Raw genomic sequence first — 23,768 nt, forward strand, 5'->3', positions numbered from 1 at the left:
CATTCGTTGTACAGTAGCAATCTTTTTAGTCACACACAATTTAATCACTCATAATGCAGTCCACCTCATCCTTGGAATCTGCACTGGATTACCTTCTCGTCATTTGAATTCGCACTAATAACTTGCCCAGGGTGGTAGTATTTGTTCATCTACCTTGCAAAGGCGTTTTGCTGCATGTTTGCTTAACATTACTACGAGAAGTTTACAAACGTCATCAGAAATGGCCATTTTGTGGACTTTGGAATCTGACAGCTGAGCAAGTATTCATGATAGAACAGTAACATTTTCCTCGTATTTTCTTTAAAACGTGCAGGTTATGAATAAAAAATGCGATGGGTAAAATTGATGTCTTGGGGCTCTTTTTTTCTACCCTGGAGGCGAGCATCTCTCCCTGCTTTGAGAGCTTGTTGCAATGGCAAGGTGCAATGTTCGCAAGAGTTGTGTCAGCTGTGACAGGGCTTCGGACTCCACCAGTGGACAGAGCCCCTCGTGCTGACATGGTGCTGCTGAATTTGCCAGTGGGCCAGGCAGTGGCCAATGAGACACACTACCAGCCAGGGAGTTGGAAAGAAAATGGGAAAAAAAAAACCAACACAGAGCAAATTACCTCGTCCTTCTCCAAACACGTTGCTGACCGTAGAAAGCCACAGCAAGGCATGCTGGCAAGCCTTCCAGGCTCAGGGGCTGACTACATTCAGAGCCACCAATGCCCCGCACACTGGTGGGACACTGTTGGGTTCTTGAACAGATGCTCAATTACCACCACTTCCACATCTGCCATGCTCTCGATTAAATTTTATTGCACTGAAACTTGTGTCTTACAACAGTGGGCAAACATTGTGTAAAAATTCGTGCTACAACTCACCTGGCAGCCGATTTCCTAGCTGCCAAATGGCTACCAAAGCAGTGGCATCACCTCATTCATTTTAAAACTGCAACTGCTAATTGCCTACCACGGCGAGTGATACAAAACTCAGTACAGTTATAAAATTGTCTCAAAAATCAAATGCAGTACACTCAAACCTCATTATAACGAAGTTGAAGGGGAGCTTTAATTACTTCATTATATCCATTATAACAGCTAACAGCAGTGCATGCTTAGTTGGGCCCACAACTATAAGCATGCAATGAAGGAAACCACTTCGTGGCCCACTGCTCGGCTACACAACCACACATGCTATGAAAATTGAATTGAAGACGAATACCTTGCTTGCTCAATGAACACACTTTCTGTTTTATTGTCCACTAGACATAGCTGGAAAAAAGTCTGCAATGCCCCTTTGTTTCGGACATCGCAAGCAAAAGACTCCCTTTCCAGTGGTGCCCACCGCATTGATGCCATTTTCACCGTCGCCATGGGCGCCAAATAAACGACACAGAAGGTCAATCACATTGATTGTACGGGTTTAACGCGCCGACGCAACGCAGGCGATGAGGCGCGCCGTAGTGGAGGGCTCCGGATTAATTTTGACCACCTGGGGATCTAACGCGCGCCGAAATCTCGTACACAGGTGTTTTTGCTTTTCGCCTCCATCAGAAAAGCGGCCGCCACAGCCAGGAATCGAACCCGCGACCTCGTGCTCAGCAGCGCAAAGCCTTAGCCACTGAGCCACCACGGCGAGTAGGTCAATCACATCGAGTGCCTGCGGTGACATTGGACCATTGAGCGTGTGTGCATGAGAGACCGTGTCTTTGTCGTCGCTTGCATCGGCTTGTCCGGAGACATCTGCGACAATAGCATCATAAGTCGGCTACTCTGTAGTGACCACGTCGGCATCGGCATCGAGGGAAACCACCTTGCATTAGTGCTCACTGTCGCCCCCAGGCCCACCTGCCTGTTCGCCCTGCCCCGCTGGCTGAGCGACGAGGATGGCTTGCTTGGCCGCACGTGGTGTGGTTGCGCATGGCCATGAGGCCAACGCGGGAGTTGTAGAACAGCCACGTCAAACGACTCCGCGGAATACTTCACGCACTGTCGTCAGGTTCTTTTTAAAGAAAAGCTTTCTACCTCTACCAGCCAACGGTTTCGCCGTGGCGGGCGTGACAAGAAACTCCGAACCAGGTTAAATAAAGCTACTGGCACCGCCAGACATCGAGCCTGGGCCCGAAAAGAAGCGGAGCGAGAGCCCGACGTCTTAGCAACTAAGCTATGCCCGCACGTGTGAGATGGGGGTACAGACGCTGGTTTTCATTCAGCCGCTGCGGAGGGGGAGGGCGCTTTGGAGGCGACACATGAAACAAGAGTGACGGGGAGGCAGTGAGAGATGATGCAGTAGCTGGCCTCCTCCTCACCCTTTGAAAGATGCTCCTCTCCATTTTCTCTGTGCCGATGCATGGCCGGGCTACAGTGGCGGCGTCCGCCGCTCTAGCTTGGTCGTGGCTGACGCTGCTGCGTTCGGCACGCCGCCCCTGCGAATTCCATGGCAACGGCTGCCAGAATCTCTGGTTTGACTCTTTGTAGAGCCACATGTGAGAATTCAAGTGACGTCGCATGGGCAATTGTTGTGGGTGTCATTTACAGCTTTGCTTTCCAACCACCTTCACCGGGTGGATTGGAGCGAATTTTTGGGGGGGAGACTAATGTAGTTCGTTATGCCCATTGGCACGTCAATTTCACTTCTCTCCAACAAGGTTTGAAATGTATGGTTCTCTGTGGAGATTTTAAGGGGAATTTCATTTACTTCGTTATATCCAATTACGTTATAACGAGGTTTCAGTGTAGCATCATTCAGCTTTAAGGCACGCATCAGGATGCAAGTGACGGCCATTTATTTCTGCGATGCAAGCTCTTGCCGGTTCGTACACACAGCCACAAGCTTGAGAATGCCTTCAGTGTCCCTTTGAAATTTAGCGCACTGTGAGCAATGCACTTTGCACGGGGAATTTTTAATCGTAGCATCGTCCAGACACTCGCAGCAGCCAAGAGCGCGTCGTCGAGATCATGCAGTGCACCCTGCTAGCTGCACAGTGCTTGGAATGGACCAAACAAAGGTGCCCACAGGCTGCATACTGGAATGGGTGCGAGAGAAGTGTGCATTTCCCTCTTTTGCAAGGCGACAAAACACAACCACTGTTGCCACTCTGCAGGAGCTCGGAAAGCCCTCCTCAGGGGGCGGCCTTGCGCAGCAGGCAGGCGACGTAGCCCTTGCTCTGCAGGAAACCCCGGCACTTGACGAGCACCGAGTAGCGGGCCACCCAGGGCGCCCACCAATGGCCCAGCTCCTCGTCCACAGCATAGCCCCGCAGCAGCCGCGCCATGCCTGCCTGGTCCAGCAGCACTGCGTACACACGGGGATGCTAGCTTACTTTCGCCCAGGCACAATGCGCTCCCTTTACTACAGCAAGGAAACTCGACAGGCAGCGACCAGCTTGGTTGAGCGCACACTTGGTCAGATCCACTAATGGAAACTGTCCCAGTCCACACCCGCTTTCCAGATCAACGAATCAAAATCAGCTTCGTGTTACCTGTATGGTCGATATGAGAGGGTGCAGGGATGCTGAACACACATTGTTCCACAACTGTGGAAAACTTTGCGAAAAGGGCACAATCATGAGACGCAGCGCCGAGTAGTAAGCTGATGCATTTGTCAGCGTGACTTGCGCTGTTTAGTTGGTGAACAAAGCGTGCAGCTCCAAGTTGTTGCGTCAACCACCAGGAATGCACGTGAGCAGTGCCCCACAGAAACTTGCTTCAGTTGCTTCTGCCGCAGAGTTCTTTTGTCAACCATCGAGAGTGAGCAGAGGTTCCATTCCATGAACACCGAAAGCTCGCTCATCTGAAGAATGCTGGCGCCTCTTTCGACCACAAACCCCACAGCCACCCCTGGGGCCATTCGAGGTAACTACGAGACACAAAACACTGTCCCACTCTTGCGAGCATACATGCCAAAGAAGTGTCAGTCTCGTGTTGACACGTGAAAGGCTCATTTTGTTCCTGCCCTGAAAATGAAACTCGTAGCAAAACCTCGATTGCGCGACTTTCTCGGGAATTGTGATCGGTGTTTCAAAACCGGTGGGCTAGGAACTACCCCATTTACTGTGCAACTAGTGTATGCTAGTTGTATAGTGTATGCCTAACTGAAATCCCAAGTTTGCAAAAGCAAAAAAAAAAAATTACTCATATTTTGCACATCCCCACGGCGAAAAAAAAAAAAAGAAAGAAAGATGGCATCCTGCAAACAGTTGTCTGAAGCTGCATCAGGAACAGCGACCCATACCTCGCTTTTCCTTTGCCTCGGCATACAGGCATGAAGCTAGAATGAAAAAAGGCCCGCAAAGGAAAACCGCAGCGGAAGGTTCGCTTGCGACGGGTGGCTGCACAACACCCGAGTTGTCCTATCCTTCACACACTCTCCATGTACGTGGGACAAGGCAGCCAGCTAGGCACATGAGAGAGTGGTAGGCGCATCGCCTACTGGCGAGAAGAACAGCAGTGGCGGGAAGTGACAAGACTTCACTGCTGTTGGAGGTGAACTGCTAAAGATTATCGCCACACATATTTCAACCTGTTGACAATTGTGTGAGCACCTTCCTTCTGGAGGCCAAAATGGCACACATTTTGAAAACAAACAAGCCATGGCTGGGAGCCAAAGTGATACGAGACATGCAGTGCCAGCCTCACACTCAGTTTGTCCTACTGCACACCAGAGGTGACTCAGATGTAGTCAAATTGATGAAAGTCAGCGGTTGAAAGTAAGCGGTTACATTATAAATGGTTTACACTGTACAATAACGACTGGTGTAGCCCGACCGATGAGGAGTCGGTGCGACAAATGCAGTGCATCGTTGACCTTGAAAACTAACCAGGCTGCGGCATGCGTATGCCGCTACGTTCAAATGGCGCCCTCGATGCGTGCAGCTACAGTGCGCACCAGTCGGGACCGCCCATCGCACCACCGCTATCCCCAAGGGTGTTGCGGGAAAGCTCGCCGCCTGTCAACAGAGCGCGAGCGGTCTGGGGTGGCAGAGTTCGATATAGGGGGTATTCGACCAGATATAGGGGAAATCCCCAAGGTGGAGCGAGTTTCTGCGAACAAAGCTTGACATCCACCTCAATGCAGCCGTACGGCTACGAAGGAAAGCTATACAGCTTCCTCAGAAACTTCGCAGTTGAAGACAAATGCGTCCTGGTTCAGGATTCGAACCCGGGACTACCGCTTAACCGGAGCAGTCGCTCTACCAAGTGAGCTAACCAGGAGGCTAGTCGTTTGTACAGTTAAACCTCGATGTAACGAAACCCTCGATGTAATGAACCACAGAATTTTTCGTAACTTCAAGTGTATGCACACCATGTATTTTCACCCTCTGTGTAACGAAGTCCCGTTCGCCGGAATTTCAATGTAACGAAGTTTCATGGAGAACTAGGCATGAAATTTAAGTTGTAGAGGTATATTTTGGGATACGCATGCGCCAAAATGGGGTCTCAATAAAAAGCGAACGGCAACACGGGCCACCCAATGCCGCGGAAGCAGCGAGCCACGGAGTCTGTGAGCGAGCCCCTTGCGTACAAACTGCACGGCGTGCATACACGGCTGCCGCACTGTTTTCTGTTTCTGCCGGAGCTTAGTCGTCTACGCGGGCATCAGCATGAACCATTTTCTCCCCGCAAAAACTCAAAACACTCCCCGCAAGCCACAGGCGCGCTGACGCAGCCACGGAGACAAGTCGCGCGATGTGGGTAGCTCCAGCGACCGCTTCTAACCGCTCGCTGAAACGCAACTCGAGGGGCAAACGAGAGGGGCACGCGAAAAAAAACGCGGATAATGTGGGCGAAATTTTCACAGTAAAACGTCATACATACGCGCCGTTTACTAAAGCGCCCATCAAATATCCTCCACAGTGCTAAGCCTAATCGCCTCTGGCGGGGCCGCCGCCGCCGCATGCCACCGCTTTGCCCTTCGTTCGAGTTCACTCATGCTTGTTGGGTTTCATCGTTCCAGCAAGCATTTCTGAATCCTTATGAGCCTTGCGCGCGTGTTTTTTTCACACCCGCATTTCTTTCACTGCGAAGTTTGATTGATCGTAGGGTTTAACGCGCCGACGCAACGCAGGTGATGAGGCGCGCCGTAGTGGAAGGCTCCGGATTAATTTTGACCACCTGGGGATCTTTAATGTGCGCCGAAATCTCGCACACATGGGCGTTTTTGCTTTTCGCCTCCATCAGAAAAGCGGCCGTCACGGCCGGGAATCCACTGCTAAGTTTCTGAGGAAGCTGTATAGCCTTCCTTTTTAGCCTAACGGCTGCATTGGGGGGGATGTCATTCTTTCCTTCATAGGTGGTACAGTCGAACCCCGCTACAACGAACGCCGCTTCAACGAAATTTCCGCTTCAACGAAATATTTCCAATTCCCCGTCAGTTAGCCATAGAAGTCAATGCAACAAAGTCCTCGCCACAACGAACCATTTGTCAGGCTTGCTTTCGCTTCAACAAAATTTTCGATGATTTGGGCTGGGTTCGAACAATTATTTTACAATAAAATAAGCATAGCGCCAGCTATCTGTAACTTTTTATACATTCAGGACGCTTAGTTTCACCGAAAATGCGCGTTGCGACCACACCGCCACCCAAAACAAAACAAAAAATAACTCATAGGCGCACGCCATTGCTTGATGGTGATAACGATGTGGCTGGCCATCTTTACACGAGGCGCAGGCCCGCTTCGCCAAGGCGGAGCCCCAGAGCTACAGCCAATCCGTATCCAGTTGAAATTGCATGAATGTGCTCCGCTGCTGGCGCGGTGCCGTCATGTATGCGTTGTGAGCAGCTGTCCTTGCCGTTTTCCTTCTACCATTCTTCATAGCCAAGAGCGAAAATCATGTTTGCGCGTTTGGTCTTGAAGCCTAGTCATCCTATCTTAGTCGGGAGCGCGCGGTCATGTTAAATGCAAGCGCGCGCATCTTGCCTGCCAAGGTCAGTAGATGACGTGCCCTGTCAGAGGATAAGATAACGGCACTGCTCCTGCCACAAGCGAGAGGGGGGCTTCCCATGGCCTAGCAGCTATCTGCAAGTAATCAGCTCGGTGGACACGCCTTGTTGTACAGCGATACGTTTTGCGCCTGCATATCTTCACACCCCTCGTAACGAGTTCTTTGGGTGGTGAAAAAACAGATAACCATTGGTATGTTTGTTATCCGAATAAACATGAGTTATTGCGCGTCACTCCTTTTTCTAAACATTGTATTATGCTGCCAATGTTGCGGAAACGCACGGGGCTATTTTTCTGGCCTTTCCGTGGTGTGTTGGGGCAGATTTCGCCTCAATGAATTTTCGCTTCAACGAAATTTTTCGCACGTCGCGTCAATTTCGTTGTAGCGGGATTCAACTGTATTCATTGAAAAGTTTAGCTGTCAATTTCTCGCTTGACAACACTGGAAACGGTCACAGACATGGCCGCTGCGCCGGGGACATGGCGCGGCTTGCGCCACTGCGCTCGCACACAGAATAAAAAAAAACACCGGCGTGCATCGTCTGCTCTGTTTCAACCCGATTCTCAACAGTCATGCCAACAGAGATGTTATTAATCGCACTCACATTGGACTCGACGCATTACTTTACGCTCGGTTAATTACAGTTTGGAACGTCCAACACAAATCATGTGCTTAGCACGGACAAGTACCGTCATCCCGCGAAGCCTGACTTAACCAGTGACGGCAGACTCACAGGGTTGCCTGAATGCGTGCCTCGCCAGCGAATACAAGGTATACCCATTTTATGTCCATCCACATTGAAAATAATCTAAAAATGCTTGCAATTTTCCAAGTGACATACAAAGCGTTCGATATAGGCAATAATTCAATGTACCTGTATTTGATATATCGACACCCTGAAAAACAGTGCAAAAAACACGGCCGTAGAGAGGTTACACAGACACGAGCGCTGACGAGCCTCGTGTCTGTGTAACCTTTCTACGTCCGTGGTTTTTGCACTGTTTTTCAAGGTGTCATGCATACCCAGCTAGCCCAAAGTCAAGCTTTATTGTGATGTATCGAGGTTTGACAGTAAATGGTCTACGCTGTGTGACTTTTTGGTATGTGCGTGCAAATAGATTTTTGTAATCGAAGCAAATAATCATTTTTGTTCCATTAGTTGTGAATCGAAGCAAAATTTAATTATCTCCAAAAAGAAAACGATTTGCAATTTCACAAGCACGCTTCAGTAACTAGCCCGTAGAAAAATAAAAGGCTCGTTTAAAATGTCTCGCAATATTTTCATGTAGCATAAAACAAACACAAAGAAGCTATTCTGCCGTCCCTAGCTTCATTGGTTATGTTCTTTATACAGGGGCAACTCTCACCTAATGTAGTGGCCTCAACCACAAGCGCTTCAGTGCCGTAAGGCTACATACATATGTCATGCTGCGATTAACGCCCTTCTCCTCAAAAAAGACAAATGTAAGCAGCTGTTCTGTGAACGTTGATGTCCATTCAAGTAAGGGAACTCAACGAATAGGGCAATACATGGCGTGAATACTTAGCCCAATTCTTAACCCTCATGGCATGGTGGTGTGATCCCCACTTTGCACTTCCCGGCACTAACAATGCCTGAATTTCATTTTCAAAAAGCACTTGTGCGCTGGCATCTGAAATACGCATTCCACAAAGGGCATTTTGCGCCCAATACAAAGAAGTGAGGCCCAAGACTGGGGACGGTGGTGAGAAACGTGATCGTTCGGCAGGCCACCTTGGTGAGGGTCAACGCCTTCTTGTCTAGAAAGCAGTTCTGGGAGCAAAAATGTCAGCATGCAGCTCTGAGCAGAAACCTGATCAGGAAGCGAAAAGAGAAGCAGGGGGAGACCAGTGGACTCCAGCGGTGCACTGTGGTATAGCCTGTCGCTGCTAGCAGAGCCCATTTGTTGCAGCCAATCACAGGCGTCTAAAGTGTGATGTATACAGCCCCCAACTACCGTATTCACTCGATTGTAACGAGAGTTGCTTTCTAGATTATGGCCGCCTAAAGCAAACCCTCGCGTTAAAATCCAAAATTGAAATTAAAGTTGTCTAAAAAGCGCAACAATACGCCCAGTTCTCATTGACGGCACCAGCTTTGGGCACCCCACGATTTATGTTGGCAACATGTGCCTGCCAAAAGCCACTTGGATCCACTGCAAGCCAATAACTCTGTTTCCACTCTGTTTCCGCCTTTTTTTTTCTCTGTAACGGTGTGCACGTTGCGTTCTTCGTGTGGGGAGGCATTGGCGACTTTGGCTGCCTTGTGTTTCGTCTCCCATCGGCTACCCTTACAATGGCAGCGTGTCGTGCATAGTACGCCCAACGCCTGCTTCAAGAGGCGTGCCATTTTATTGGCCGAAGAAATTGGCAATTCAGCCGCTGCCCGAAACCTCGACGTAAATGAGTAAACTATTCGTGGATGGCGGCCCCAGCGGGAGCAACCTTTCATGTGCAAGCCGGGCCGAAAAGGTTTCTGTGGGCCTCGCCACGGCCGCTACTTGGAATTGGAGCAGCATGTTGCTGATTTCGTCATAGAACAGCGCAACCGCCTCATGGCCGTCAGCGCTGAACTGATACAGTTCAAAGCGAGTGATGTTGAAAGGCAGATGGGCATCCCGCAAACGGAGTTCAAAGCGTCACTTGGATGGCCGCAGAGGTTTATGTGGAGGAACAGGTTTTCCCTCTGCCGGACCACCTCCATCCGGCAAAAGTTGCCACAGGAATTTGAAGGAAAATTACTCGAATTTCAGCACTTTGTGATTAATTTGCGCCGTTCTTCAAACACGCCATTGGGGCATATTGGCAACACAGATCAGACTGCTGCGTATCTTGATATGCCTGTGTCAAGAACTGTGAACAGCATTGGTGCCCCAGAAGTCCGCATTAGTACAACTGGGAAACAGGATAACAGTAATGCTGGCATGCTTGGCAGATGGCCACAAGCTGCCCCCTTACATCATTTTTCACTGAAAGACGAAAAGAAAATGTTCCCAAAGGAACATCAGTGTGCTTGATTTGATTGATTGATTGTAGGGGTTTAACGCGCCAACGCAACGCAGGCGATGAGGCGCGCCGTAGTGGAGGGCTCCGGATTAATTTCGACCACCTGGGGATCTTTAACGTGCGCCGAAATCTCGTACACACGGGCGTTTTTGCTTTTCGCCTCCATCAGAAAAGCGGCCGCCGCGGCCGGGAATCGAACCCGCGACCTTGTGCTCAGCAGCGCAACGCCTTAGCCACTGAGCCACCGCGGCGGGTGAACATCAGTGTGCATTGGCAGGAGACGGGATGGATGGAAGCATTTTTAGTTGGACTGGATTAACACAGTGTGGTGTCGGCGACCAGGTGCTTTTCTACACCTGTCATCAATCCTCGTACTGGATTCGTTCCGTGGACACCTCGCCTCCGAGGTCAAGAAGAAGTTGGCAGACACTGAAACACACGTTGCTGTCATTCCCAGCAGAATGACCTCAATTCCGCAACCACTATGTGTGCTTAACCAAGCGTTTAAGGACAGAATCCGCAAGCTGTACAACGATTGGATCCAAGAAGATCAAACCCTGACACGCTCAGGAAGAATCAAATGACCGAGCGCTTCGCTCATTGCCGAGTGGGTGTCTGCTGCTTGGTGCGACCTCCCACGCAGCATGGTAGTTCGTGCTTTCAAAAAGTGTTCGCTTTCAAATGCCCTCGATGGCATGGAAGACGACATTCTCTGGCAGGACGAGAGTGCGAAGGAGGACTCGGATTCCGAGAACTCGTCCGACAACCACTAGCAAGAACACAACATCTTGAGGCAGGTGATTACTTCTAGTCAACATTTGAAAACTAAATGCAATTTTTCATGCATGCGCTAGTGTCACGTTAGTTCGGCAGTTTTTATTTGGCCTTTTTTTTTGCCGAACGCATCTACAAGTCGCCCCTCGCATTACATTCGCGATTTATTTTTTCTTGCTGGAAGCAATGAAAAGTCACCCCTCGCGTTGCAATCATGGTCGCGTTACAATCGAGTAAATACAGTAGTTCAAAACTTTGTAAAGAATACACCTGCAATGTGTTTTAAAGGGGGCACTGCTCTTTTTCAACGAGAAGTAATTTTGCATACACCAGTCCATTGAAACAACAGACCCGTTGCATGTTAAAATAGTTAGAAATTGTTCCAAATATTTTAAGTGTTGCTCAATTGAAAGCCAAATCAAAAATCATGTCATCTGTTTCAATATTTGAAAATCTAAAACGTCCCTGCACCTCCCTGTTCCAGGTCCAAAATGACAGTGTACGGCACAACAGCCGCAATTAAGCCAAAATAACCTTAGATTGCCTGCGAAACGTAACAATTGATCTGCACATGGGCCCTCAACATGAGCCACCACTGTGTGCCCAGAACAAGGCATCCTTGCAGCTCCACACTGCAATGGCACGAACCGTGGGAAAGGAGGGCTCACATGTCAAAAAACAGTTTGGACAGCAACATTGCCCCATGGCCGCAGGTCACAGCCTGGAGTGCATTCAAACATGTACTCTTCCTGCCACATGCAGTGAGCCCTCAGGGGCAAAGGTCTTGTACTGTACAGCATCAGGCTGCATGCGTGTGGCTGGAAATGCACCCCCATCAAGTACAAGGCAGGGCAAATGCTTCGCTTGCTCGACACGCAATAAAATACCCCCAAAAAACCAGTGGACATACGGGTGCTCGTCACATTTCTGCATATAACGCTACACCTGTGCGACACACGTCATTTGCATAAACATGTCCGCTCTACACACACCCAGAAAACCAGTTTCCAGTATGAGAAGTTATCTAACCCGCGCGGTACCCAGGCTCAATGGGTCAAATCCACAACCACACTGATAAGGATCAGATTGCAGGCAGAAACTCCCTCAGAGCTGCTCACAGGGACACTGAAAGCACCTAGCAAGTTTGGTTCAGACGAAAGTCCAACTGCCCCGTAGCCCTCTCAGTGTTTATTTGGTGGAGAAAGACGCTTCAACAATAGAGAAATTAGCAGCTGAAAAACGCGTTTCTCTCTCTCTCCGTTCCCTCGCATTACTTCATGATGTTTCGCACAACAAAAACAGCAACCGGCAGCGAGTGAGGCAGTGGTTGTGGTCTAGGAGGAAAACTAAAACCTAGCAAGTGAAGCATCGGGGCCGCTGGCTACTGTAATGGCACCCAAAGGTGCATTCCACATTTCTTGGGTCTCACTCGTACCATAGCCTGAACGTACATATCGCCTGACTCTGAGGCGCACTACACTGTCTCCGTTACGCCCATGAGCAACGCTTGGTAGGCGCGCGAGCGCAACCTTTTCCTGCAAGCATTTCCCGAAGGCAGCCCGAGCCCTTGGGAAGCGGTAGGAGCAGCTCACGAGAGCGTGCCCCCCTGTCGACAGGCCGCCCACCTTTTGGGTCGCTGTGTGTCAGCAGCTGGATGTTGTTGGCCTTGGCAAACTCCTGCATCTCCTGGGGGATGACGCAGCACGAGTCCAGGTTCACCTGGTTCACGCTCGGCTTCACCTGCGGGCAGGGCATCCACAGCTGCACGTGCCGCCTCCCCCAGCCACACTACGGCACAGAGCCGCACTGTGTCAATCAACCGGGAACGCAAGTCCCCGTGCTCGGACAGCCGTCCGCCCTCATTTGGACGGGGCCAGACAGTATCGGCCAACATAAACACTCCTCTTGGGAGATCTGTGATGATGATGATGATTTCGGGCTTAATGGCTCAAGGCCGACAAAGGCAAAGAGCATCGTGACGATGTTGGAATGAGATGAGAAGGATCTGTAACAAAGGAACTAGTTCAAAAAACTTTACTAAGGGAGTCTGTGTATAGGGCCATAATGAAAACACGAGTACAGGCAACTAAGGTAAAGCCTCACATTACGCCACTGTTTTGCAACAGGTCATGAACACAGGTGAGGTTATGGGCTGTACAATATGTATTTTAAAAAGTCAACATCTGCAAGGTAACGAAAAACTTTTTCGTAAGAGAACATGCGATGGTCTGATAGGAATAACGGAGGGTGCAAGGGAATGGTATACGTGTAAGCTTCATGACGTTTCCTTTCGATGTTGCACATATCACATTCAATAAGCACATGAAGGACTTGAGAACCAGTTGGGCTTGTTGGTACATAGTTAAAATGGTTGCAGCGCAAAAACGACGACGGACGAGTGAGGAACAAACGGGATAGCGCTCGTCCCGTTTGTTCCTCACTCGTCCGTCGTCGTTTTTGCGCTGCAACCATTTTAACATGAAGGACAGATAGCTGCGTCCACATCGATGGCACTGAGGCTTGTTTTGTGTCATTTAACAAGTATGAATGTGTGATGTGTGTGTGGCCAATTCTAAGCCTGCATAAGGACACCTCTATGGATCTGGCATGTTTCTCGGCAGGTTTTTCTATTTTCGGTTTAATGATGTGTAATTTACCATCTATTGCTTTATCCCACTGTTGCAGCCAGTGGTCTCACAGCTTCCTCCTCACAAAAGGTTTTAGGTTCTGATATGAAACAAGGTTTATATCTACGGTGTCATGAAGGGCACCAGCTGCAGCACTTTGGTCAGCGGCTTCATTCCCAACAATTTCACAATGGCCTGGAACCCAGCACACTGTGACCGCAAGCTTGTGGCTATGAGCCGAGTAAAGAGCTCTTAGAACAGCATTAAAAGTTAGGTTTCTACTAGCCTTCAGAGATGAAAGCTTTGAAACAACACTCATACAGTCTGCATTTATGACTGAGCAGTCAATTTCATTTTGGAGACTGGTACAAAGCTAACCAGATACCATATGCCTCTGCAGTAAATATACAGCCAAAACTCTATTTAACGAAGTTGAGGGGAGTCTCAAATTATTTACTTAGTGCCTGCGTCTCTCTTGTCGCTTTCCTCCTTGCTCTGTCTTCACTGCTTAGCAGACCATCCAGCACTGCATCTGCTGAGATGCTATGAACCCATATTACGGTAGCTTCATGCAGCCAGCATGGCACACCCACGATGTAGCAGGAAAGAGGCCGTGGACAAGTGTCGCCACAAGGCATGCCAAGCTTGTCAGCACACTGCGTGGCACCTGAACATTGTCCGAAGTGGGTCAGAGTGCTCAAGGATTTGAGCAGCCAGTGTGAATGACGGGATAGTGCAAGCCCAAGGGAAGTGCAGAGGTACCATTTCCCAGAAAGGCACACCTAGCCAGCCAAAGGAGGTTGCTCGCATGTCGGTGACAATATGAGACCCACCGTGTTCGCAATTGACCAGCAGGAGGCATTCGCAGTATTTGATAAGCAGGAACGATCTAGTATCAGGTGTGCATCCAAGCTGAGTCAAGGCAAGGGAAGGCTCCCTCTTAGCTCGAGGTGGGACCAGGTTAGGGCACGGTGTAAGACATACTTTTAGGCAAGGACACAGCTTGAAAAACAAACGTTTACTCGTCCTAATAAAGTCACCAAACAGAAGCCACTGAGACTGTTGACTGCAGCGCCCTCTAGTGCGAGAGAAAAGAAGCTGCCCAAGTGCCAGCCATTCGGAGGTGTTCAGATCTTTTCGGCTCCTCATCAGGCCTTCTCAGCAGCTTTCGTAACCGGTCGTCAACTCGCCGTGGCTTGGCTGATACCATTGGCCGATGGCGCAGACGATAATTTGGAGAAACCTGTTGGAAAGCATTTGCCCTCACCGCAGTGTTTCAACATATTCTGTGCAGGTGTTTTGAGATGGTAACAATCAATAGAATATATAAAACACTAAACCGAGGTGAATGTATGCCGTGGTAGCCGTTGAACACTCACGCAAGTGAAATTTAATGCTTGTGAAATGAAAAAATGCGGTGTGAATGCTTTATAGAGGACTGCAATGCCAGTACACACAGCTGACAAGAAAACGTGACATTATTTAAGGTTCCCTGTGACCTTAATGAATGAATGCGTGCTCCACAGCAGTCCCCTGCAGGCAACCATGCTACTTGCAGTCGTAATTTCTGTGAGAGTGTGGCTGTGCGAAATGGTACTTTTCAGAGCTTGGAGGGGAAGTACTACTGGATGCCGAAGAAGTGCACGCTCACAAACAATGCAGTGCAATCAATTTTACCGTTGGGCTACAGCGACCCAGCTACTCAGTACAAGCAGCAGCAAAAAAGAAGCATCTGCTGGTGGAACAGCGCCCCGTAAAACAAGGAAGGCAGCTGAATCGCTGGAATGGATTAAACTAGCAGCAAGTATGCTGATGTTTCTTCACTGTTGATGATGATGATGATGGTTGTTTTTTTGGCGCAAGGCCGACTATGGGCAAAGAGCGCCAAAGAAGAAGTTATTTATTGGTTGATGAGACTACCTAAATACTAAAACCTGTGAGTAGAAGTAAGAGTCATGCAATACAAAACACGATGGAGATGGCTGGTGTATAGGGCTAGGATGATTACACGTGATATGATAAGAGCTGCAGAAAGTTTACTTCCGCTAAAAACTTAGCATGTTGAGTAGAAAACGTTGGTTCGTCGGCTAAAAAGTATGATGGGTGCAAAGGAATGTGTCATCTGTATAATTCAGGGAAATATTTGTGTCGTGTTGTGTCAAGTGCCTTGCATGTGATTAGTATGTGGTCTACGCATAGATCCCTTTCACACCTGCTACACATGGGTCGCGAAGATCCAGTGAGCAGGTGGGAGTGCGTTACATGTGTGTGACCTATCCGCAGCCTACCCAGAGCGGCTTCAGTGTATCTGTTGTGCGAGTCCGTTATGTAGCATCCCAGTTGTGGTTTTATTACGTGTAGTTTGTTGTCTGTTTGTTGACTCCAGTGTAATTGCCATGTGTTACGAAGCTGTCGTCTGATGTGTGTCTTTAGGTCGGTGTAAGGTACCGTTGTAATGTCCACTGTAGTCATGAGAGCAGCATCACCAGCCATTTGATCGGCGGCCTCATTGCCAGGGATTCCACAGTGCCTTGGTACCCAGCATATAGTTATTTCAAGATTTGAGGCATATGCAGTCATTAGTACCTTGAAAATAGCATTGATCACATAGTTTTTAGATGACGTCCCTAATGACAGTGCCTGCACAATGCTCAGAGAGTCTGTGTACATGATGGACTTGGGAATTTTATGTTTGATGATGTGGTTTGAAATGAGTAAAATGCCATACGCTACTGCAGTGTAAATTCATTGTTTTGATAACTCTAAAATTTGGTCCATGCGCTGCACAAGAGACAGTAGAACCAGTTTTCGACGCGTCGCTATAGAATTCTGCGCACCTGTATTTGTCCTGCAGGAACAGGAAGTGCTGCAGAATCGCACTCCTGGGTAGCCTATTTTTTTCTACTAGTGTGAATGACAGGTCGCATGATACGGGACAAAGATGCCATGGTGGAATGAAGTTATGAGTGGGTGTCTTGTGCGCGTCTGAAAGGGGGACATGAGTGCAGAAGCCTCCTCTCTAACTCTGAGCGAGAACGGTAAGGAAATAGATGGCCTGTTTAAAAAGAGTTGCAAATTTGATGAATCGTTGATGATGGGATTAAAAGGATGGTTGGTGAGAGACACGATCTTAGATGCATACAACAGGTCAACATACTCCCGCTGATGCCCTAGGCACTATTTGTCGCACTCAACATAAAGACTTTCGGCAGGGCTAGTGCGGAATGCGCCGCATGAGAGGCGAAGGCCAAGATGCAGCACTGGGTCGAGCATTTTCAGTGCTGTTTTTGTAGCCGACCCATACACAACACTGCCATAGTCGAGCCGAGACCCCACCAAGGCTGTGTAAAGGCGCAGGAGGAGTTGTTTGCCGGCCCCATAAGATTGATGTGAGAGGACCTTAAGAATATTCATTGTTTTTAAGCATTTGCATTTCAGTTGTCTGATATGCGGGATGAATGTAAGCTTTTCGTCGAATAAAATACCTAAAAACTTGTGCTCCTTGTTCACAGGAATCGGCACATTCGCAAGAGTGATGTCTGGGTCCGGGTGGACCCCGCGCCTCCTGGAGAACAGAACACAATAGCTCTTTGCGGGATTAAAATTAAAACCATTCTTGTCAGCCCAGCCGGCAAGTTTCTTGACGCCGAGTTGGACTTGACATTCGCAGATGGACAGGTTACACGATTTAAAGGATATCTGCACGTCATCTACATACATAGAATAGGAGATTGTAGGTGGCAATGCCTTTCCAAGAGAGTTCATCTTTACTATGAAGAGAGTGCAGCTCAACACTCCACCTTGCGGCACGCCATTTTCTTGCACGTGAACCTTTGACAGTACACAACCAACTCTGATGCGAAAGGTTCTCTCCAACATATAACTACGAAGGATGTTCAATATGTTGCCCACAATACCGATTGACTTCAGGTCACTAAGGATCCCGTACTGCCAAGCTGTGTCATAGGCTTTCTCGATTTTGAAAAACACCGTAAGACAAAATTGTTTATGCACAAACGCATCCTTTATAAATGATTCAAGAGCGACAAGTTGGTCGTTCGTAGATCGCCCCACCCTCAAGCCTGCCTGGCAGCTCTCGAGAAGACCGTTGTACTCCAAGAAGTACACGAGTCTTCTGTTGATCATCTTCTCAAGAAGCTTGCACAGGCAGCTGGTCAGGGCAATGGGTCGATAGCTAACAGGAGAGGAAGGGTCCTTCCCTTCCTTCAAGAATGCTACAACTATGGCCTCCCTCCAAGACTTTGGAATGTGCCAAGAAAGAAATATGTTGTTGTAAAGGTGAAGGAGTGTAACAAGAGTGTCTGCGTGTTGTATCATTGTATATGTGATGTTGTCTGGAGCTGAGGGTTTACAGGTACTCAGAGCACCTCTCAACTCATGAAGCGAAAACACGGAGCTATAGGATGTGGTTGATCTGTCGCTGTCATGTAAAGGCTTCTTTTTGGCTGAGACTGTATTTCATGAAACTGTTTGTGTAGTGTGCTGAACTAGACACGTGTTGGAAGTGTTGTGCGAGTGTGTCAGCCTGGTCTTCCAGTGTGTCCCCTGTTGTACAGACTAGGGGCAGGCTGTGTGTTTGTTGTCCTTTGAGCTTGCGTATACGTGTCCATACCTTGCGTGTGTGTGTATGAGTTTATAGATGTTATGAATGAGCGCCAACTATCTCTTTTTGCCTCACAGCGCACACGTTTTCCGAATGCCTTGGCCCGTTTGAACAAGAGGAGGTTTCCCGACTTGGGGTACCAACGGAGGATACCCCACGCCTTGTTCTGGGCCTCTCGCGCTCACCTACAGTCCTCATTCCACCATGGCCGCCGCTGCTTGCGCGGGGCACCAGAGGCGTGGGGAATGGACTTTTCGGCGGTGGCGAGGATGTGCGCAGTGAGGAGTTGAGCGGCTTCATCTACGTGTAGGTGTCTTATGGTTGTGTAGTGTAGTTTCGATGTCTCTGTAAATGTGTTCCAGTTAGCTCGTGCTTCATTGAACCTATTATGGGAAGATGAACTGCTTGGGCCTTTACCTATATATGTTAGTGAGGTGGGGAAGTGGTCCCTGCCATATGGGTCAGTGCCCACACCCCACTCGAAAAGAGGAAAGAGAACTGCGGAGCCAATAGCCAAGTCAAGATATGAGTATGTGTTGTGTCCTATGTTATGGTATGTAGGCTGTTTATTGTTGAAAAGGCATGCTCCAGAGGATGTAAGAAACCTCTCTATCAGGTGACCCCGGGCATCCGTACGAGAAGAGCCCCAAAGAGAATAGTGAGCATTAAGGTCGCCTGTTAAGATGTATGGTTTGGGCAGCTGGTCAACCAGCGCCTCGAAGTCAGTGCTCGAAAGTGCAAGATCACGAGGAATATATATGCAGCATACTGTTATCAACCTATTAAATATTATTGTTCGAATTGCTACAGCCTCAAGGACTGTGTTCAGAATGACAGGGTGGCAGGCTAAGGATTTCCGGGCAATTATGGCCACACCGCCAGAAGAGTGTGTGCAGCCATCCCAGTCCTTTCTGAAGACCATGTAACTATTCAAGAAATTTGTGTGCTTGGAATTCAAATATGTTTCCTGAACACACATTACACTTGGCTTATTAGCATGCAGTATTTCGTATACATCGTCAAGATTTTTAACTCTTTCGGGACCGCTCCATAGGCCTTCGATCACATATGATCGATGGTTTCGCGAGCCTGCAGAATACAAATTTTCGCTCGATGGAACACCTAGCGACATCTAGGAGATAGTTTGAAAACTGGAGTTTTCTCTTTTGTGAAGTTTCTTTTTTTATCGCCAGGCGGCAACGCGTCAGATATTTTATTCTGACGGGCAGTGGTTTCAAATGTAAACACACATGGCGTCATACTCGTGCGAGCGCGATAAGGAATCCGCCTCATCTCGTCTCGCATATCTTCGCCTTCTACTGTGGATTTTAACGATGAGAGAGGCAGTGAAGAGTCGGAATGTGGCTTTAGAGATTGGATTTCAGCTCGAGTGAGGATTCGGGTGTCGATCAGCCTGGAACATCAAATCGCGCTCAAAGGTGGGTGTTGGTTTCGGTTTCAATTGGCTCTGGAGTAAATATATGCGCTCGAAATATGTCCTGGCTGGTTTATATTTGTTCGCTAGGGTGTTAACTACCTATGGTGGTGATCTCCTGCCACCAGTGCAGAAACGGATGAAGTTTTCGCCGATACGAGAGCCCGGCGTGTACCTGGGCGACGACGTAGCCATGGCCTTAGTGCCAAAAAGATCACACACAAAACAAAAAACCAGTTACACCTAGCCGCATCAAACTTTTGCGATGAAGAAACAAAGCATTGTGTTAGATTTTGTATATCCTGAAATAATTTTATTATGTTTTAATATTTTTATATTTACGCTTTTTTCTATCTTTTTCTGTAGTTTTTTTACGAAGTTCTTACTTTCAGATTTTTTCATGGTTCTATCGTCAGTGTTGAAGTAAAACTTGGTATTGTATGTCAAAGAGCATATAATTAGCTGCATTTTGGTATATGCTAAGGCAGGATGGTGCCTTTGCTTTATGTAATAAAAAATTTGTACCGCGACCTCCCTTTTTCATCACTTTTTCCGGTGGTCCCGAAAGAGTTAAGAAGGCCTCTGCAGTTCCATTGGACTATGTTTTTTCTTCCAATTAGGAAGTGTTCGGAGCTACTGGACTGTGTTGTTTATGTGTCGTCTTTCGGGGCTGTTATTCTCGTCTTTTTTGTCTTGTCGGGAGGCTTTGGCATCGGGACGCGTTCCTTGCGGTGCACCACAGGCAAGAACGGTCCGACGTCCATTTCATCCTCGGATGTCCTCGGAGCACCTGAGGGATCAGGCTCCTTGGACCGCGGACACTTTTGGGAGCGCCTTTCCTTGCCCGCAACCGCCGAGGGTTTCAAAAAACGCCTCGGATGGCACCGGCAGTGCGGTGGGGGTGGGAGCTGCCGCTGGCTTCCCCATTTCCATCTCCGTGCCCTCGCATGTGGTTTGGGACAGTGGAGCGGAAGTGGAGGATGCAGCATCATTCGCACCAGACGTATCCACAATCGCTGCTGGCTCAGCGAGCGGTGCGGAGGCGGGTTGGGCTGCGCGAGGCAACCCAGGAGGGGGGGGGGGGGGGGGGGAGTCCGACTCGCGGTACTGGGTCCCCGCCGAAACCAGACACCACTCCGCCCCCCCCGCGAGCAGCGTCGGCGTACCTCCCCAGGGAGAAAGAGGCGAACCTCTTCCGCGCCTCTGGGTAGGTGATGTTCTCGGTGATCTTAACATTGATTATCTGCTTCTCCTCTTTGAACTTTTCACATTTTCGCGAGTACGCTGCATGGGGTCCCTGGCAGTTGGCACAGGTGAAGGTTTCTGATTCGCAGTTGTCTGAAGGATGGTCATGCTGGCCACACTTAGCACAGGTAAGCCGGCCACGGCAAGAGTTTGTGCCATGCCCGAACCGTTGGCACTTGAAGCAGCGCTGTGGGTTCGGGATGTATGGGTGGACAGAACAATGTATGTAACCGGTATTTATGGATTCTGGAAGGGTGGATCAATCGAAGGTCAGGATAATGTGTCTAGTTGCTACCTGTTTGTCATCGCGGCGTATTGATATCCGCTTTACAGCCGTGACGCCCTGATCCCTTAAGCCTTCCAAAAGGTCAGCCTGAGTCTCGGACATGAGATCAACCTCAGAGATCACACCCTGACAACTGCTGAGGCTGCGGTGGGGTGTGACCCTGATCTCCAGATCTTCCATGCGGGTTTGTTTCAGGAGGATTGTGGATTGCTGCGGAGTTTTTACTTCAACTAGCACTTCACCAGTTCTGAGCTTTTTGGCGTCGTATGTTTTGCTAATGATACCTTCAAGATATTTCAAAACAAGAAATACAGATTGAGAGGAAACTGGCTTCGATTTGTCCACAGAATCAATGATAAAAAAACGAGGGCAATTATCTGACTTTGGGAGCGAGATAGAAGGCAAAGAAGGAAAGGATACTGCGGTGTGGCCCCTTTTCAGGGACCGATTCCGTTTGGGGGGTGGTTTAGAAAATGCCATATGATATAGAAAAAAGCAGGGAACGGGGGTACTTTCTTCGTCAGCCTTACTCTGATAGCTGAAAAGGTCCCGGAGCTCCCTGCCTGGTAAACAGACAGGAAGCCCATCCGCCGGAGCTTGACCTGGGCTCCGACGGCCACCGTTTGTGGTTTCTACCCTTCACGATACCGCACATCACCACGGTTGGATCCAGCTTATGTTTGGGGGCTCGGGGTCCGCGGTGTCACCAACACCGTCACCAAGATTGCTCAAGGTGCCCTGTGCGGGGTGTTTCTTCATTGTAAATGACGTTGCACAACTTCGGTAAGTTCACGTACCAAGCAACGGAAACGAAGCAACGTTGTCGAAGTCATTGGCAGTGCCCACTGTTCAGAGGAGCTTTGGCGGAAGTTTAAATAAACTTAAAATGCCTGCACTCTCACAGATGTTTTAACAATGCGGTAAAATTATGTGTTAAGATTGCGTTGTGTGAGCCCACATGGTGAGCTTACAAAAAACAACTTTGCTTTATACGCATGCCGCTGGTGCTTTATACCACCTTGCTCCGGACAGTCATCGGTAAAGCCACGGAAGTTTACAACGCTGCAAAGTTACAAGTTCTGCCCCCAGATGACCTTCTAATCAAAGGTTTAGCGTAGCACCGCCAACTTGATTTGGCAGCTTTTTGGGCTGCTGTGTCCCCACCTAAAAGTATGTCTCACACGGTGGCTTAGGGCCAGTAGAACTCCACTTACAAAAGGCTAGCTGGCAGTAGCAAATATGTCAAGGTGAGATTCAAGTACTTTTGAGTTATCTGAATGAATTAGCACTGGGATAAGTTGGGTACCATTAGCCAAAAAGAAAATCAGCTTTTCATCATGTTGAAGTTGTTTTGTAGCAGAATCAGGTCCTGAACACTGTGTATGCAAGGATACTTGATGAAATGCCAGATGGAAGGTCATTGATAAAGAAGAAAAAGCAGTGGGCCCAGAACTAAGCTTTGTAAAGAGTGACATCACTTTAGTAGCAGCTGAATGATGGCCAGCAGCAGCGGTGAACTGGCTAGATTGATGAGAAAAGATTTTTCATGAAAGCCTTTGCAGATGGAAACAGGAGGAAGAATCAACTTTACTGAATGGACACAAAAGACGAACAATTCTGTTTAAACTGTTAGGCGACGCATTGTGTAGCTTTCCTGGCTTCTGTTCAATGACCAGCGGTGTCGTACTTGCTGAGCAATAAATAATGCAGGCTCTCTCCCCAACTTTTTCGTGAAGTCACAAAGTGCCAAGTGTGAGCCGCGGCCTATTCCCTCCACCGTCCTGACAGCCAGTGCTCATCGCAATGATTGGAAGCTGATCAAATGGACACCTGGACAAGCATATGCCACCCACGGCCAAGTGTTCCTGTGAGGCGCTGCCAGTGGGAGAAGGCACGGGAAGTTAGCGGCCGCCCCGCCCGAGCCAACTGCCCTAGCCACTTTTTGCCCCTGGCTGCTGTATACTGATACACTGGTGGACTTCACCCGCATGCCCCTCTGGGCTGTGTCGCAAGGCGATACATTTCCGCAAAACCAAGAGCGATACAACGTCCATGAGCCACCCTGGATGTGTGCCTTGCGGCATGCAGCTGGCAAGTTGGTGAGTACAGTCACACAGTAGTCTGCACATTGTCGGCTATTTCTGTGGATGGTGTAGGGAGCCCCGACTGTAGTTGATCCTTTAGGGAAGGCGAGGAGCACGGCTGGAGGCCTTTGAAAAAGCTAAAAAGGTGGTATCGGTTGGAACAAGGACACAGCACATGCATATTGGGTGGTGATGACAGTGCAGTAAGTGCGCGACGGATTACCAGCAATTTACGTTGCTTGGGTGCTGGCGTTACTATTTCGTCGGGCAGACCCAGGCTCATGTAACTGGAAGGCAGTTCCTCCAGCTCCCCTCGAGTGTTCAACCCACTGCACCTCTGGGGATCGCCAGAAGCTGGCCCTCCAGTGGACACACATACAAGAGCCCTGTGCATGGCAGCTGGTGCAGATGGGCTACAGCGATTGGACTCTGCATGAGCCACAGGCATGATGGAGCTCTCAGCACTTGAGAAAGAGAGGAGCACTCACGTGCGCCCACGAGTGGAGGTGGCGCAGCTGCGCCGTGTCCAGGTCGCTGACGCCAACCGAGAGCGCCACGCCACGCCGGCAGAGCTCCTCGGCGGCCGCCCACAGGGGCCGCACCTGCTGCTCATCCGCACCGGAGGGGAAGGCCACGATCAGAGAGTCCAGCTCCGACACGCCCAGCTCCTGCAGCACTGCAGCAGCGCCACCACCCAGCACAGTCTTGCCTTCAGCCCGCTATGGAGCATACGCCACTCCC

General features: G+C 49.2%; 1 protein-coding gene across 1 annotated transcript in view; it reads right to left on the bottom strand.

The window, feature by feature from the left end:
- Window positions 1-778: 778 nt before the first annotated feature.
- LOC144180574 (glutamate--cysteine ligase regulatory subunit-like) overlaps window positions 779-23,768 on the bottom strand; it is a 32,995-nt gene continuing 10,005 nt past the window's right edge. The window contains exons 5-7 of the mRNA XM_077708907.1: window positions 23,516-23,703; window positions 12,352-12,466; window positions 779-3,278 (exon numbers count right to left, since the gene is read on the bottom strand). Coding sequence (XP_077565033.1) covers window positions 3,106-3,278; window positions 12,352-12,466; window positions 23,516-23,703 — 476 coding nt within the window. The 3' untranslated portion in view covers window positions 779-3,105. The remainder of the gene's footprint in view (window positions 3,279-12,351; window positions 12,467-23,515; window positions 23,704-23,768) is intronic.

The sequence above is a fragment of the Haemaphysalis longicornis genome, unplaced genomic scaffold, assembly GCF_048455015.1.
Source record: "Haemaphysalis longicornis isolate Haplotype H1 unplaced genomic scaffold, Haemaphysalis longicornis Haplotype H1 scaffold_1, whole genome shotgun sequence".
Lineage (NCBI taxonomy): Eukaryota > Metazoa > Arthropoda > Arachnida > Ixodida > Ixodidae > Haemaphysalis > Haemaphysalis longicornis.